Raw genomic sequence first — 18,643 nt, 5'->3', positions numbered from 1 at the left:
AATCAGTAATCACAAAACGAATTATACTGATGTAGCTGTCTTACTTTCACTTTTACTCTTGTCATCACTGATTGACAGTGGTGGAAGAAGTACTCCGATCTTTACCACAGCATAAAAATACTCAGTTACAGGTAAAAGTCCTGCATTCTAAATGTTACTTAAGTAAAAGTAAAAAAGTATTAGCATCAAAATATACTTAAAGTACCGAAAGTAAAAGTCCTCATCATGCAGAATAATATATATTATATTATTGGATTGTATTTATTGATACTTTAATGTTGCAGCTGGTAAATGTGGAGCTACTTTATATACTTAATAATTACTCAATAATACATCAAAAGGTATTAGTTGGTTTAATATTTGTATTGAGAATCTGAATCTTCATAGTATTTAATAAAATGTAATTAATACTGTCAAATAAGTGTAGTAGAGTAAAAAGTAAAATATTTGCTTCTGAGATGTAGTGGAGTAAAAGTATAGAGTTACATAAAATGGAAATACTCAAGTAAAGTACAAGTACTTCAAACTTGTACTTAAGTACACTACTTGAGTAAATGGCATTGACACCACTTCTGATTTCCATGTAATGTGCATGTAGAGTTTCTCAGCTCCATAGAGCAAATTCAGTGACTTCACTCCAATATCCAACTATGCACTTAAACATTCTTTGTAACATACTTACATTGAGATTATTCTGGTTCAAGGTCAAGAATGTCTCTAGATGTTTTATTTATGTTGTTATTAGTTCAGATCATTTCAGTGACTTCAGTGTGTTTTCCTCTTCTGTCTGTTTGCAGGTCTGCAGTCAGGATTTGTCACTCTGCCCCGCCTCTCTCGTCTTGACAGACAGTTTCAGGATGGAGACGTCCGGAAAGGGTCTCTACCAGACAGCGGTGGCTTCATGCTGACACGTTCAGACTCCCTCACCTCGTTCACTGTAGACCTTGGCCCCTCCCTTATACTGAGGTACTGAACTTGATTGACAACCCCAGCTGCCTCCAGATGTCCAATCACAGCCAGGCAGCAGGTGAGGAAGAAGAAGGAGAGGAAGAGGAAGAAGAGGACGACAGCTCACTAACAGAGACGCCTGTGCAGAGCCCTGGGGCGACTTCACCCAACCCTTCCATGGGTAGTGGGTCATTCAGCAGGAACATGAACAACAGGGGGCGCTCTGGTAGCTCCAACTGGGCAGAGCAAGAGGAGGAGAGGAGGTCACTGAGGACGCCGGATGAGTGCACTGGGTCTCCTCTGAGAGCCGAGCCTGCGATTGAGGCAGAAAGGTTCCAGAGGGCAGCTGACGTGCTGTCTCGCCATTACGGTGGCGGGTCCTTTACACAGGGAAGGAGGATGAGCAACGACACCACCTCGCCTGCTTTTTCCCAAAGCCGCAAAACACCGTGTGCCTTTTCTGAAGAGGAGGAAGAGATCAAAGTCTAGATGCTGAAAGTCTTTCAGAAAGAAAAGCAGTGACTTCATTGATCCAATAAAACCGCAGAAACCGTCCAGTGACCTGAGTTCTGGGTTCAAGCCAGAGAGGCTGAACAGTGTGATATTCTGTTGTTCCTCCACAGAAACATCCCTCCTCTTCTAACATGCAGCCACATGAGGGCGTCATTGACTAACTACCAGATCCCGTTCTGTATTCAGTTTCTGCAGGATGGATGCTTGATGCTGATCTTGACCCTGGATGATTTGATAGATTATTTAAACTTTTCTAAAGATAGAAGTCATTGAGTGAGTTTAACACCACAAAATGGATTATTTTCAACACAAACTATTAATAATGACTTTTTAGTTTTAACAAAGATTTAAAAGTCAGTGAAATATATCCCACCTGCATTAATCATACTCACAACAGTTGACTGAATATACTGTATATACACTGTACATAATCACTCACTACATAATCATGATGTTCAACAGCAAAATACATTTTACATAAATACAGATGTTCAGGTTCAAAGATCCGAGGCGTCAAGCTGAACCTGATATTTGATGAACAAAGATTTATAACCACCGTGATAATTATGAATAAATGAACTGTAATCAGGAATAATGGTGTGATAAAACCTAAGATAGTTGTACAATTACAGCTGATATTCCCCTGAAGGTTATGTGATCACTGCACCTGTAACATGTATATAGTACTGTTTATCAAGCTTTTATCAGTTTTTTTTTATCAAAAATGATATGGCTGATGTAATAAAGGCCTGCTCCGAAATGTCTGCTATTTTTTTTTTTTTAAAGTTAAATCTATATTAAAGTTCCTCAAACAACTGTTAAAGGGTAACTTTTGTGTTTTTCAACCTGGAACCTATTTTTCCATGTTTTTGTGTCAAAGTGACAAATGGGGACGAAAACTTTTTTTTTTTCAAACGCTGTAAAACTGTAGATGCTTTTGAAATCTAGACACGCTTGTTATGAGTATGGTGACAAACCCAGTATGCTCTGGTTCACCAAGTCCTCTGTATCTCCATTAATCTCAGACATTAATGTCAGTAATGGACTCACTCGTGACCCTCAAGAAATAAATCAGGCATTTTACGTTTCACTTTATTCCTCTGAAGAAAGTTTTAACCCTGAAGATCTCCATGGGTTTTTAAAAAATTGTTCCTGCACCTAAGGTCAGTGCTATTGATAAAGTGGAAATTTTGGACAGCCCAATACATAAGAGGAGATCAACAAAGCAATCATAGGTATGCAGAGTGGATAAAGCCTTGGTAAGGACGGTTTTCCCATCGAATTCTATAAAAAGCTTTCTGTAAATGTAGAACGGCGTCTTTTAAGTTTGTACCATGAATCGCTTGAGACTGGAATCCTTCCACAAACATTGCGTGAAGCCCAGATCTCTTTATTACTTAAGAAAGAAAAAGATCTATATTGCTGTATTCTTATCGACCAATTTCACTCTTAAACGTGGATGTGAAGATTCTCGCCCTTCATTTAGAAACTATACTGCCTGATATTATATATATATAATATATTATATTATATTATATTATATTATATTATTGTCGAAGTGTCCTTGAGTGAGACACTAAACCCCAAGTTGCTCCCTGGGTGCTTTACAGCAGCTCACTGCTCCTAAATGCTTAGGATGGGTTAAATCCAGAGGTCAAATTTCATGTATGTAGCTGTATGTACATGACCAAATGTCATAAAGTTTAAGTTTCAAGTTTAAAGTATATATAAATATAAATATATCTTCTGACCAAACTGGTATTATCAAAAATATATTTTACAGTACAGTACTTGAGAAAATGACATGTACTTAGTTACATTCCACCACTGCTGATTTACATGTAATGTGCATGCAGAGTTTCTCAGCTCCATAGAGCTGTGAATAAACATACATTGTTAGAGAGGCTACTACATTTTGTTGTGTTCAGTGTTGACAGTTATTTGTGCTTTGACTGTTTCCACCATGAACCTATACACCACTTTCCCTGAAGTCACGTGGTTTCGGGTAAATCATGAGTTGAGGCAGTCTTACTTTAACTTTCACGTTTGTCATCACTGATTTACAAGTCATGTGCATGCGGAGCTCTCAGCTCCGTAACCCTATCACACCACACCAGATGTTTTTAAGAGCAGGAAGGAGGGGTTTGTGAGGGGCAGACCCAGAATCAGTTCTCTGTTGGGGACAGGATAACTTTCTGTCAAAGCAGCCTCATCTACACAGACCAGGCAGAGCTAAAGAGACACGGAACAAAAGGTGAGTTTAAACTATGTACTGTTTTGTGTCCATACTTAAAATCTGAGCATGTAGAGTTTTTATAACAACTTCAGTTTGATATAGTGATATTTCTCAATAAGTCTTTGCTGCGTGTGGAAGACGTTTTTTTAAGAGTGCTTGCACACAAACACACACACACACACACACACACACACACACACACATACAAGCACCCCTAAAACCTTAAAACCTTAAAGTCAGTGTTGACGATGTTATCCAGTATACACTATTTGTTATATTAGTTGAAATGGTCTTTACACCCTGACAACGATCCATTACTTATGAGCTCTGAAAAATGGACCGGAAAAGAGCTGTTTACCAATCACTGTCCTCTTGGAAAGAACCAATCAGATGCCTCCCTGCTCGTACTTCAAGTTTACTGGAGATTGGGAGAGAAAACTCATCCAAAAGCAGCACTGCCGCGGTTACTTGTCATGAGGTAGCGTTGTTGAGTTGAGGTCCTCTCTCCGCTCTGTGTCTGTGAAGCAGTTCCGATGCGGTGATGCTCGTGCATGTGTGTGTGTTGGGGCGTTGCCTTGGAAGGAGCCCCGAGGGGAAGGGGGGGGGGGGGGGGTTAGACGGAGCTCCTGAGGCGATGCTACTTTCAAATGATGCTAGCTTTCCAACATCGTTGATCCTATCTTCAACTTTAAAACAAGTTTTAACCATCAAACTACTTCTTTGAAGTAGCCAGTGGGGACCGGGCAACATGTCCTCATAATATGAAAACCACTACACATAGACTTGTGTGTGTGTGTGTATATATATATTATTCATACATTTTACTGTATATATATATTTAATATATATAATATTATGACATAATTGTGTGTGTATATATATATACATACATACACACATATACATACATATATAATATATATAAATATATGTGTATACTGTATATATATATTATATATAAAAATATATATATAATATACTGTATATATTATATACATATATATATATAATATAAGTATGTATGTACATGTGTATGTATGTATATATATATACACACACACACAATTAAGTCATAATATTACGAGAAAAAAAAGTTGTGATATTTCAAGAATAATAGAAAAGGTTGCTATAAATCATACGTGCATGTTTTATCATTTCCATAGAGTATTACAGTTACATTGATTTGTACAAAGTTCACTGCAGTGTGACGTCTTTCCTCTGACCTGCAGCTCTGTGTCGCTGTCTCTGTTTCCCCCTCCCTTATACACACACCTTTGCTCTGTTAGATTCTGGCGGCCTTTCACGTCATCATGACTGAGCTTTAGTTAAATTAACTTTATTTCTAAAATGATGACTTTTTTTCTTTAAATTCATGACTTTATCCTCATTTTTACAACATTTTTCTCAAAATATTCTGACTTTATTCTCGAAATCTCAAAGAACACAGATATGTGGGATATAATTTGAATGTGCAGAACGTTTTTGAACATGAGCAGAAATATTGCTTAAACACATATATGAACTGTTAAAGTCCAGGGGTTTATAAATTAATTAAAATGAATTTATCATTGATGTGAATAGGTGCCACATGTAGGCTACATTTAAAGAGGTTACTTCCCCCAAAGAAGACATAAAAGAGGATGGAAGTGTAAATCATACCTATGTGTGTGTTGACTCAAGTTGATCTTCTGTACAGGAGAATAAATATTTGAAAGTAATACAGAATGCCTGAGAGCCTGACTGCATTATATTACATTATATTTTGAATTGTCACCTGCCGCCTGAATTTTGTGTTTTTTGCCGAAGTAAAGATAATTCCACAATTTATGGTGGAATGGGGTGTTTCAATGTTACTTGGTAAAGATAATACTATGATTTCCCTCCATTAGTCATTTTCAAAAAAATACTTGTCATGTTCGCTCATCATGTAATTATATTTATGACAAAATATAAAGAAATTAATGCAGGAAAAAATGCAATATCTGCAACATTCCACCAGCAGCAAAATCATCAGGATGTTCCACAAAATGTTTTATGTGCAAGATTTAGTGCTTTTATTTATCCTCTCAAATAATTAGCTCAATCAGCGTGAATGGTAATGTGCCTTTGCAGTAATAGTTTATGTTGTATTTGTCTCAATGGTTTCGTCATAGGCCTACAGCACGACTCTGTAAAGATGAAGAGCAGATAAAATGGATGAAGACAACGATGACAACACAGCAGCAGCAGGAGAACTGTCTGTAACCAAGTCTGTACCATCTGTAGCCAACGAGACAGGTAATATTTGAAACAAGAATTGATGTACAGTAACATTAATTTTATAGATTATGTTTCAGTTGAGTTTCAAACACTGAGGAAGTATTAAAACATATCAAACTCATCATGTGAATGTGAGAATTAATTATATACTTATATTTTGTCATTGAGTTTGTGTGAACTCCGTATAACTTTGACAATGCTGCTTCATTGATTACTGCAGTGTAACATACTAATGTCGTTCTCTGTTTATTTTGTTTCAGTGATACCTGAACTCACACTTGTGTTAATTGGTGATGCAAATTCTATTGAGATTGGATCAAAAAACATCTTAATTGACCATGACGAGCAAACAAATGTGGAACAGTTTTCAACCAAACTGTATGATTTGTGTGGTCGGCACATCTCTGTCATTAACATGCTTGGTCTACAAAATATCGACAAATTCCCATTGAATCAGGAAATCCATGCCTTTCTCTTACTGGTACCGCATGGTCTACATAGCAGCCATTACAGTTCAGGAGTGCAGTGGTTAGAAAAAGCTTTTGGGAAAGAATTACTTGCTTATGTAATGACAGTTGTGACTCATGAGTCAGATGAAACATGTGAAGGTGCATTGACAGACCTGTCAACCAACAGCAGTTTTGTTGAAAAAAGATATCACACATGTACAAAAAGTATGATGGATGAAAGAGAGATAATAGCTCTGCTGGAAAAAATAGACGTCATGGTCTCTGTAAATGGTCACCACGGCTACAGTGGAGTGATGTGTGGTAAAAATAGAGGGAAGAAAGAACACCTGGACCACAAATCCCACAAAGAAGAGAGGATCAATACCTCAGTGTTTCAGCAAAATCAAACAAGTGAGGTTTTAATCTTTAATGTGTATTCACAGATTACACCAATAGAGGGTGGAAATTGACAAAATCAAAATTAAGTAAATGACTGGATATGTAAATTGATAAATAAATATGTAATGAAATGTACCAAAAGTAACATCATTTAACTTAGTTTTAATCCCCCGATCTACTATTCTATTTAATTTTTCCCATTTATTTATTTATTTTTGATATATTTTTTTGTTTAACATCATTTCTTTATGTATTTACTAATTATTAAATTGTATTATTTATTTATTTATTTGTGCATGATTTTCCCTTTGCATTTCCCCCCATTTATACCCCCTGACTTATTTTTTGATGTATTCATTTCTTTATATATTTCTTTAAGCATTTCTGCTTCATTATGCAAATTAGGTGGTTTTCATTCAACGTGGGTCATGGGGTCAACTTTTCACCTATTGGTTGATCGAGAGCATAAATTGACTATAGAGTGCTCCAGGGATGACGTATTTTTGTTGGCCAACCAGGAAGTTAGCATCGCCTCGGGTTCCCTTGACAAAAAGCCAATGGGATTTTCCCATTGGCTTTTGGATTATTGCAGAAAATAAAGTCTGTGGCAAACACACATTTATAATACTTACACATTTTGTAACGTAAGATAATCTCCACAAATGAACACCACTTTTATGATTTTTGAAGAATGAATGCAATCGCCAGACGTAAAACGCTAACGTTAGGCTATAAATGAACTACAGCATGGTTGCATGAGCGCAAGTATACACAACAAGGCTATAAAGGTGGACGAGTTGGCGTGATGACATTTTGTAGTCTCATTTAGCCACTTTTTAGCAACCGCCTCAAATCCATGAGTGAGGTATTTATTGATGTATTTTATGTCGTAGAACAAAACGTTAAAATCTCTTTGAGTTTGTGTAAACCACAGACCTTATATCAGGCATCTTACTAAAAACCCATTAAAAGAAACCTTTTGACTTCCAGACGAGGGAACCAGAAGTGCTAAAATGCGAACTCATTTCCGGGTTTTAGGACTCATTCCTGTAGCACTCTATGTGCTAGCTAGCTAACTAACTAACTCTGTCTGCACCAACTCCAGTCTTCATTCCTGCTGCTGCTCCGACCGCTACAGGTGTGCAAATCAAACAATAGCTAGCATATAATTGATCCATGCACTCTGACCCCATGACACACGTTGAATGACAGCCTCCTCATTTGCATAATGAAGTAGAAATGAAGAATATGCAAAATAAATAAATGTATAAAGAAAAGAATACAGAAATATATAAGTTTGGAGGAATAAATATGGGGCAAAATGCAAAGGGAAAATCATGCAGAACTAAATAATAAAATAAATACATAAATCAATACATACAATTTAATAATGAATAATTCAATTTAAAGTAAAAGGATAAATGGAAAAATAAATGAATAATAGGGAAAATTAAATACAATATTAGAAAGGAGAATTAATACACAGTTAAATCGATAAAGAAGCAAATTTAAACAAAAAAAAATTATTCTGTCACATTTGATCAATTCATGAATTTCTACATTTATCTATTTATTTATGTTTTAGTACATTTAAAGGGACTGTTTGTAACTTTTTACAGGTATAAATCTACCGGGTCGGGATCCCATGCGCGCTCGCGTGTGGCTACGCTGTTCAGACCGCTCCTCTGCCTGCCTGCACTGACACAACGCGTTCTCGCTCCACCTCACGTTCATGCGCGCACACTACACACTGCAGAAGAGTTAGTAGCTCTGAGAATATCTAGTGAATGTACAGTGGACGTTTGTGGAGAAATAAATGCTGCAGCTCCTCCGGACCAACAGAGGTTTTCCGTGTCTTGTGAAGTGACGGGGCTCCGCAGCGAGAAACGTTATCGTCTCCGACCGGGTACCGGTGTCTCCCTCCGGCCGCGGTTGGGAGGCTGAGCCAGGAAAAGCCAACACTAGGATCAGCACTGATTCATGGAGACACCTTCGTCTGGTCAGCTAACATTACTGCCAAGCAGGTGAAATATAGAGTGATATTGTGGTTTTAGCTGACGTGTGTCGCCTCACTGTTTTGATCGATGCTCGTTCATGTCTATTTAGAGCGAGCAAGCGCGAGCCCGACGCTGCCTTTGTTGACTTAACGGCCACATGTGTCGCTATTAACAAGCATTTCTGAAAGTTACAAATAGTCCCTTTAATGGCATATTTATTTATTTATCGAGTCATTTATTTACTTTTGATTTTGGCAGGTTCTGTCCTCCATATGCACCTATACTGCTTCATAAAAATAAAATGGTCAGAACTTAAATTAGAAATACATCAAAGCTTTGACTTTTAATCTTTTAAAGCAGGCAGATATTTGAGCATGAGAGTATAGTAGTAATAATTGTTCTGAAACATAAAATACAATAGCTTTAGGTTAATAGGTTTTAATGCACAAATCTTGATTCTCCAGTTGAATAAATTAAAATTAATCATTCATTTCTGGGGAAACAACGCTTTTTTTAATACCTATTTAGTGATCAATGTTGCTGAACAGGGTGGTTCCAAGGTTTGCTTACAGGTTGTGAAAGATTGAATGAGACATAATCTATTATGAAAACCAAGTGATCTTTTTTAACTTTACCTAAATGGTTTGGGGTGTCTTTATATTACCAACCGTGTCAGATAAATCCATTAGGTTATGAGGACCCTGTACAATTTATAGGCATCATCCTGCAACTGTCAAGTCTCTAATATCACAGTACAACCAAAATCACATCACATAAGTTACATAACTAACCGGAAATGTATAGCCCAACGTGCAAAAAGAAAAAAAAACTAAACAATAAAATTTCTAGATTATTTCAATATTTTCTTTTTACAGTAAAACTTCAATGTTTTTTTTGCTGGCCTGAAGAGGGTGCTATTATGTCATTGCAACCCTGATAAAATAATCTGCAGAAATAAATGAAACTCAACACAGACAAATTGCTAATATAATGAAAGTAAGATGTAAAAAAGTAATAGTGTTATTTCTAAACCTTGATCTTGTGCAATCTGCTTTTTTCTTTCATTATGCTGCAGTAGAAGATATGGAGGTGGATGCAGCTGAAATCAAGGTATGCTCAATAGGGGAAGTCTTGGCTTCGAAGAAGAAGCATGACAAATCTGATCTGTTAAATACAAAGCAAACTGAGCTCGATGAAATATAAACAAAACTACAGTCAGCAACTTTTGGCTTGCAGCACATCTTTAGAGAAATGGGACGCATCTATGAAGCCCATGCATCTCTGACAAGAGAGTTTTTGTTTTGTCAGTTTTGGGCGTACAGAGCAGTGGAAAATCAACAATGCTGAATGCCATGTTTGGGTTACAGTTTGCAGTGAGTGCTGGCAGGTGCACCAAGGGGGCCTTCATGCAGCTGGTCAAAGTGTCAGAAGAGATCAAGAAAGACTCAGTTTGACTACGTCCTAGCGGTGGACACGGAAGGACTGTCAGTAACAACAAAAGGAATGACAACTTACTTTGATGATGACAGAGATGAAGAAATGTTGGTTCAGTGGCGAGGACGATTTGAAAGCAAAATCAAGGAGTTTCATGATGAGCAAGTGAGAGCAGTTAAAAGAAGACTGGATGAAGTTATCCAGCAGAAGAATGCTTGTAAAAAGCTAGATTATAAGAAGACAGAGTTTGAGAACAAGCTGCTACAAAAGAGCAAAGAGCTCGCTCATCGATTAAAGGACAAGGCAAAAGATGAAGAGGAACTTAAAAAGCACTTTGACTCTGTTTGGAGTGGCGGGGTTAGTGAACTAACTGCAGATACAAAACCTATTGAGGACATCAACTATGAAGAAGATCAGTCAACTATCTTTCAGGAGATTGGGTTTGAATGGTCTCTCATAGCTGAATGCGAAAGCAGTGGCTAATTCGAAAAAAAAATGTCAGAGGTTGGAGATTACATTCATTATGTATCTCTCAGCAAGCACAGAGATCTGTGTAAGATAGGCCAACATAAGGTTATAAGGTTAGTGAAGAACAGGATTGTTAGAGGTGTTAAGTTGTTAAGGTGAGATGCAGAGAGTGTCACCTAAAACAATGCGGACAGGTGTATGACTGGTTCTGTACAGTCATAATGTGGTGTCCTAAGCTAGTGTTGTGCGCTAGTGATCTCTAAACAAGATACTACCAAGGAGTTGGTCCAAATGTACTTGTAAAGTTGGACAGTGGTGTCTGAGTTGAGTTTTTGCTGTTGCTAACAAACTCAAGTTTTTCTTAGTAACTTCAAAAGAGGAAATGAAAATTAAGGCACCGTTATCTAGCGTCAGTCTCACTGTTAGCTAGGTGTAGCTAGTACCGTGGGAAGGTAACTCTGGATCTCTCGTGCTTAACTCGTGGCTCAGGGCTGTAACGCTCCAGGTAGCCAGAGGCAGAGAGGCACTCAGAGTAGCTATCACTGTCTGCTAGATTATGTCCATGTTCTGAATCTTGTTCAGAGTCTGAAATGTGGTCAGAGATGCTGTGGTCGTCGTCAGACCGGTCACGCCAATTCTGGGACAGAATTTCAGCGTATGGCTTTCTAACACTTCTGTTGTGTGAATGCCTATCTCTATGCAAATGGGGAGCATGGCAGTTACGCTCAGTGTCCTTATGCAACCTCTTGTGATCCCCGTTCGACCTGTTGTGAAGGTGGTCTTTTGAGGTGGCAGATCTGCTTGACACGTTAGTGTTTGAGCTGGTGGGCTCAGTTAATTTGCCCCCCCTTTTGGAAATGACCAGAGTTTCCCAAGCTATCTGTGTCATCTTCCTTATCTCACACAGTGAGGGGTTACCCTCATGCGTCCTGAGTACGACGTATGTGCGTACGCAGGGATGCAGATTCTGCAGAAACAAGGACTTGAAGGAGTTTTCTTCTAAGCCTGGCGCATTCTTACCTTGGAAGTATGCATGCCTTAAACGTTTGTAGTAATCTCTAGGATTCTCACTACGTGAATGTTTAATTTGAAGGGCTGCAAACATCGCTGAGGTCTCGTCAGCTGTGGAAGAGAATTCTTCTATCAGTGCATGACGAAGCTCACTATAGTCATTTCTGACACTGGGAGGTTGTGACTGTATAAACTTGTGCACAGCTTTAGAGCTGTTTTTCCACACAAGTTTAACTTTCTCCCTTTGGGTGGCGTGTGTTAAGTCAATTAGATTGTGATCTAATTTCTTAAAATAGTCATCAATGTGTTGATCACAGTTGTCTGGATCAAAACATTCAATGTCTTTGGCTAAAAACTCCAGCACTTCATGGCGGAGACCATGGGGGGTCCTTTCTGCTGAAGGCAAGACTAAATTAGCATTACAATGCACTGGTGCATCACATGCTAAAGTTCTCTCTGGCTGAGAAGCAGAGGCTGAACAGCTGTCATCACCCTTGTGACAGAGTGGAAAGGAGGCTGAGCAGGCTGAACTTTTGGAGGGAGGAGCACAGAGGAAAGTGTCATGTCTCTTTGGCTGAGAAGAACATGTGGCAGGATATCTTATTGAAGATAAACTACATGTGTCTTCACTGTCAGTTTCAGAACAATAGGAAGTCAGGTAGCTGTTTACTCTTTCTCTCAGTGGAGGTTGAGGAGCTGACTTCATTCCCAAGGACTTTGAGTCGGTTGGAAATCTTTCACTTCTGAGTGGAGAGGGAGTTAACCTCTCATCAAGTGAGGAGATTGAATCTGAGTAGCCAGAATCACAGTGACTGACAGACTGTGGTGGGGCGAGATGTTCTAATCTAAGCCCTAACAATTTTTCTTTGTGTTGACAAAGATCTAACTCTGCTGAATGCAGGTCTTCTAAGTAACGCATGGCTTTCTTATTAGCTGTCTGAACTTCATGGAGGAGATCAGCACTTTGTGTTCTTAGGCTATCTACCTCTTTTTCCAGGGCTGCTTTACTCTGAATGGCAAGACTGGTCTGCCTGTGAAAAATCAGAAGTAAGCATTTTAACAATGAATCTTTGGATGCGGTCTGCGCATCAAACCTGTCTGTGAGGAGCAATTCCATTTCTTTCCTGCACTCACTGAAACTCAACCTGCTGATGAGTTCAGGGCAGCCAGGGTTTAGGCTCTGTGCTAGGGAAGAAATAAAAAGCTCTACACAGGGGTTCTCCATTGTTAAACCTGGAATGGAGGGTGAAACTAAACAGGATGTCTAGCAGAAAACCAAACAATGTTGTTGGCTATGGTGTTGCGTTGGAAGACACCTTGTGGTGTAGCTTGGGAGGTACACGAGCCTAACAACAATGCACTGGCCTACACTATGGGGGGTAGCTCCCTGTGGAGGAGGGGACCAACTAGTGGCTCTAGTGGGCATCAACAAAAGGCGCCAGTAAAGTAAACAAAGGTTTACAAAATAAGTTTGCTTACACACAACATGCACTAACTGAGATGCAGGGCAGTTACAGTTGTGATCTTGTCTCTTAAAGGTGACTCAACCTGGAACATGTGGAAGTAACAGCTAGGTTGCAAACTTATATCACAGGGCTGGTAGCACACTGTGGCTCTTATCTTAACTCAGGCTGTGGAATGCTTGGCAGTTACACAGCCAGGTACAAGCCCTCTATGTTACACAGGGCCGGTGGCACGCTGTGTCATTAAAGGAACACTTAGATTAACAGCAAAATATGACGACTAGACCAGATTGCATTGAATACTTGGTATTCAAATGCTGAACCAAAATTCTTTCAAGGTCTACAGCGTAGGTCAACTTGAATTAGCGGCACAAGCAAATTATTAAAATTAACACTATAAAGGCTTAAACTTTAAAGTGTTAATACTCAAAATCTCTCAAATAAACAATTCCAACCACAATGTACTTGTTTAAAAGTACAGCTGGACTTCTACTCCTGTGGAAGACTAGTGGTGTAGAATGTAAACACTTTTGGTTTGTTTAGAAGTGGAATATGAAATTTTTGTTTTTGACCAAAAATGATGCTGAAAATTAATATTGCACAATTATGAACACTTGCCAACAAGAATAATATGCCTCACACGGGGCACCATTATGTAGGGATTCTACTGTAACAGGTTTTGGTTATTAGCAAGTTAATTAATAAATAATAATAGAATTATTAATATTAATAAAGATTATCAATAAACATCAATAATAAACGGGGCACCACCCTGGAATCAGGGACCAATGACCAAAACGTTAATATAGTCTCATTATATATGCTAAACTATCAATTTGGAACGTTGATTAATAATTAAATTAATAACTATAACCAAAATAGATAGTAAAGGTTGAAGGATATCGGAGTTCTTGACATAGCAGAGGTTGGCATTATTCACTCTTGTGCAACATTAAAGAGACCAGCATGTATATTCCACAAACATTTATTTACAAGATAATAAAGGTTTAAAACACAATATTAATCTAACTAAATAACTAAACTAAACAAACCAAACACAGTGTGTAAGCATGTGTATGTGTGTGTGTGTGTGTGTGTGTGTGTGTGTGTGTGTGTGTGAGAGAGAGAGAGAGAGAGAGAGAGAGAGGGGGGGGGGAGGCTTCTTGTCTCAGGTTGTCTGTATGGCCTACGGACAAAATGGCGAGCACTGTGAAACTACAAAGATGGCGGAATCAAAGATGGCCGCCAGCATATCACCACATGACCTCTTTGTTCTTCTGAGCACATGTGCTCAAGAAGGACAGAGAGGGGGGTGGGTGGGGTGATGTGGGGTTAAGATTATCTGAAGCTGTATGTTTGTGATTAACTAATTCACAGTTTCTGTATGTGATCTTAATGTGTGTTAGATATGCAGTGGGTTAGAAAAGATGGTTAGTTTGCATGCAAGACCTTGTCTATGTGAAGCATAAACTAAACACATCAGATGTGGCGACGCCACCTACCCAAATATCAAATACAGATGAATCACCACAGTCAAACTAAATGAATAACATTAAACCAAATCAATACAAGTACATTCTAGAAATCAACGTTGAACAGTCTTGCTCAGCCCTGTGCGATTGCTAACTAAGGTAAGCCCAGTACGTTACTGATCCATGGAAGAAAAGGGTTTGTGATTCCATGGGTTAAAGTTGTGGTTCCAAGTCAAAGAGGTCGTCTTTGGTTAGCTTGGTGCTAACTTCTTTGCGGTTGCTGCTTGAAGTTAGCTGGTGAAAAGGGCAGGCTCTCGCGTCTTCTGCCTTTTGGTTCCTTGTGTCTTATGACTGTTTCCTAACAGAACATAGAATCAGAGAGCAGAGCTGCTTCCGGTCTGGAGCGCAGCAGCTCACCTCTCGCAGGTCAAGAGAGATGAGGAGATGAGCAGAAAGAGGAGGAACGAAGACATTCCTCTGGTTTTGTTCTCGGTGATTTTCACACCTAGGTGTGAATGCTAGAGTAGCCAATGAGGACTGAGCTGAGTCCACAGTCAAGGATCATGTTACTGAGTTCATGAGGTCACTGTTTCTGCCACCCGAAATGGCAGGTCCCTACAAGATCCTTCATTGATGATGTTGAAAAACAGTCCCTTGATGCAATCAAGAGCAAACCTGTAGCTACAAGAGGCTACAAATCCACTTTCTTGCAGGAAGTGGCCAACCGTGAAAGAAAAGGTGACTCTGAATTTGAATCAAAGAGGGAATATGCTCTGAAGAAGGAGTTTACAGTTGATCTCATACTGTATGTGTTTCACAGAGCAGGGAGTTGGCTTTCAGAGTCCCACAAGAAATTCAAAGGGAACAACGATGCACTCACTTATGTAGAAAGCAAGAAAATGCAATATTATAACATTTTCAGAAGCTTCTGCAAAGGAAACTCGTCTGCTGTTGTGCTTGGAGAACTGATCTGTGAGAAACTGAAAAGTTCCACTGTTGAGGCCGTTTGTAACAAGACTGCCATTGATCTTGCTGGAGAGATGAAGTGCAGTTTCCCAGCATTCAGTGGGAACAGGCTGAACTTGGAGAAACACATGTTGGAGTCGCTCGCAGAGAAAGAGGACTTTGATGGTTTTATCACCTACATCCGACACCCAAGGAGACAAGTTGAGACGTTTATAAGAGAGGAAGTACAGAAATACATCTTCACAGACAACAAAGATGAAGCACGGAACATACTCAAGAAAAATAATGAAGACATCAAAAATCTTGTGAGTCAAGCTTTGTTTACTGCAACAGAGAAAGTCGAAACCCAGAGAGTAGACCTCGACATGTGGATGGAGGAATTTTCCAGTTTGCTAAAAGGTAAACTAAGACTCAACACCATCTGTTGTTAAAACTTCAGTGACGTAAACAGTTTCGACTTTCTTAAAGAAGAGATAGAGAAAGGTCTTGAATGCGTCATAATGGAAGTAAGCAGACTCTCATTGGATAAAATGGAGGAATTCATGATGATGCCTGATCAAATCCTCATTGATCAGCTCTGTAACTGCTGCTGGGTAACATGCCCATTCTGTGCAGCTGTTTGTACCAACACACTGGAAGATCACAGTCCTGACAAACACAACGTCCCATTTCATCGACCTGCTGGGATCGATGGATGGCACACTAGAGGCACAGTGGAACTGGTCACCAATTTCTGTACAACATCAGTTGCATGTGATAGATGTTTCTATCCGCATCATTATTCAGTATGCTTCATTGTTTCACCTTCATTAATGATCATCATTAGAACAACTTTTGTTTTCGACCTATATGTAAGTCATCACATTTGAAGTCTCACCTAAATAAAGACTTCCAATCTTCAAAGCTGAAGTTAGGAACTCTGTATACTGTTTTACCTTGCTTTTATTTTTGCAGTACTCTGCTGTACTTGTACTCAATTGGAGCATCACTGTGTGACATTGATCTTGAGTGTTGTACGTTTATCTTGTTGCTGTTTTCTTGGCTTATACTACTGAAAACATTCTTAATCTCAAATGCTCTAACAAGGTGAACTAAATGAAATCCCCTGTGTTCTTAGTGTGATCCAGTGAGAGGACCTGGTGATGATGAACACTCAAAGAATGATGACAACACAGGAGGAGAGTCTGAAATCACGTCTGTATCATCTGCGAACAATGAGAAAGGTAACATTTTAATGAAAAAGAACACAAGTCCAACATCTCAGACTAGATCACTTTTTTGTTTTACGGTCAGTTTCTGCAAAGTCTGGATAACTTTGAATAAAAAGTTAAAATATTTTTTGCAGACAAGATTCGTCTTTTGGAAAAGTGAACTTTGTGAATCTATACATCGTTTTTGCAGATAAATCCAGTTAATCTGAAATGCTAAACTGACCAAAACCAACTTATTTTATGTTTGATACTATTATCTGCTTGTTGTTACATTACCCTGCAGGAGACGAGCTGGAGGAGAGTGCAGCTGAAACAGAGGTAAAGGTGAGATATTTTGGTCCTCAGTAGTCATTGTCATACAGAAGCATTTCTTTTTTTTAATGCTACCTATTTTTTCTGAAGTTAAGTCAAGTTTTAGCACTAACACCTGAACCTTCAGCAGAAGATTGGAGCTGTTTGAATTGTTAGTTTAGACTTGAACAGAGTTTGACCCCATGAGCCATCTGGTTGGACACATGGATGAGTTGACAACAGTTGCAGCAGAGTTTAATTTCTTCTTACTAAACCACGAACCTGCTTGCATTTAGTTTGTACATATTGTTTTCTCTTCTATTTTTGGTTTTATTGTACTCTGAATTGGTGTACCACTGTGTATTTTTGATCATGTTCTTAATCACAATGGTTAGAACCTGGTTAACTAAATGTCATATAAAATCGCCCATTTTATTAGTGTGGTCCAGTGAATAGTGCCGAACACTCAGACAAGGATGACGAGAGAACAAGAGTGGGAGGAGAGTCTGAAATCAAATCTGTATTATCATCTGCAACCAATGAGAAAGGTAACATTTTAAAGATATTTTTCATTGTAACAGATATTTACAGTAAAATTATATTTCATATTCAATGGTGTCAATAAAATAGGGAACTAACTAACTGTGATATTTGTTGGCTTTGACCCTTCAACAGGAGAGGCTGATGGAGTTAAAGAGCTCAGCAATGAAAGCAGCAGTAACATGAGTGAGCGGTCCATGGAGGAGAGTGATGCAGAGAAGGACACAAGTTCATCATCTCAGACCGTTTCAACAGTTACCAAAGAACGTGAGAATTACATTTTCTTTTATTGTTGTATTACATTTCTGCAAAATCTGGATAATTATAATCAAAATAAAACACATATTATGTCTATTTGGTGTAGAGGACATACATCATGTTGAACAATGCACTTTTTAATATATACAAAGAAACTATGCAGATAAATCTTCTATACTTGGAATGGTTAACTGACCCGAAACCTTTTATTTAATTCTTGACTCTCCAATCTGCTTGTTGTTACATTACCCTGCAGGAGACGAGCTGGAGGACAGTGCAGCTGAAACGGAGGTAAAGTTGAGATATTGTAGACCTCAGTAGTCATTGTCATACAGCAGTGTCTTTTTTAATGATGCCTATTTTTCAGGTCAAGTTTTAGCTGAAGATTGGAGCTGTTTGCATTGTCAGTTTAGACTTGAATAGAGTTTGACTCCATGAACCATCTGGTTGGACACATGGATGAGTTGAAAATACTTGCATAAGAGTTTACTTTGTTCTCACTAAAATATTATACTGCTTGCATTTAGTGCATACTGTTTACCATTACTTTTATTCTGCTGTTGTTCTCTGAATTGGTCTACTTTCGTGTGTTGTTGAATCTTCTCTCATGATTCAAACCTGATTAACTGATGTCAAATGAAATGATTTGTTTTCTTAGTGTGATCAAGTGAATGAACCTGGAGATGAAATCAAGCCTGTACAATCTGCAACCACTGAAAAAGGTAATG

At 38.6% G+C, this 18,643-nt stretch overlaps 1 protein-coding gene and 1 pseudogene across 1 annotated transcript in view; both read left to right on the top strand.

Moving 5' to 3' along the window:
* The first annotated feature begins 763 nt into the window (after positions 1 to 763).
* Positions 764 to 1,940, top strand: LOC141781525 (uncharacterized; annotated as a pseudogene).
* A 5,330-nt stretch (positions 1,941 to 7,270) lies between these two features.
* Positions 7,271 to 18,643, top strand: part of LOC141781524 (interferon-induced very large GTPase 1-like) — a 175,159-nt gene continuing 163,786 nt past the window's right edge. The window contains exons 1-4 of the mRNA XM_074657348.1: positions 7,271 to 9,911; positions 16,733 to 16,838; positions 17,110 to 17,150; positions 18,574 to 18,637. Coding sequence (XP_074513449.1) covers positions 9,792 to 9,911; positions 16,733 to 16,838; positions 17,110 to 17,150; positions 18,574 to 18,637 — 331 coding nt within the window. The 5' untranslated portion in view covers positions 7,271 to 9,791. The remainder of the gene's footprint in view (positions 9,912 to 16,732; positions 16,839 to 17,109; positions 17,151 to 18,573; positions 18,638 to 18,643) is intronic.

The sequence above is a fragment of the Sebastes fasciatus genome, chromosome 13 (assembly GCF_043250625.1).
Source record: "Sebastes fasciatus isolate fSebFas1 chromosome 13, fSebFas1.pri, whole genome shotgun sequence".
NCBI classification, from domain to species: Eukaryota; Metazoa; Chordata; class Actinopteri; order Perciformes; family Sebastidae; genus Sebastes; species Sebastes fasciatus.
Note: the sequence above shows the minus strand (reverse complement) of the source record. Positions and strands in the feature narration are given on the sequence as shown.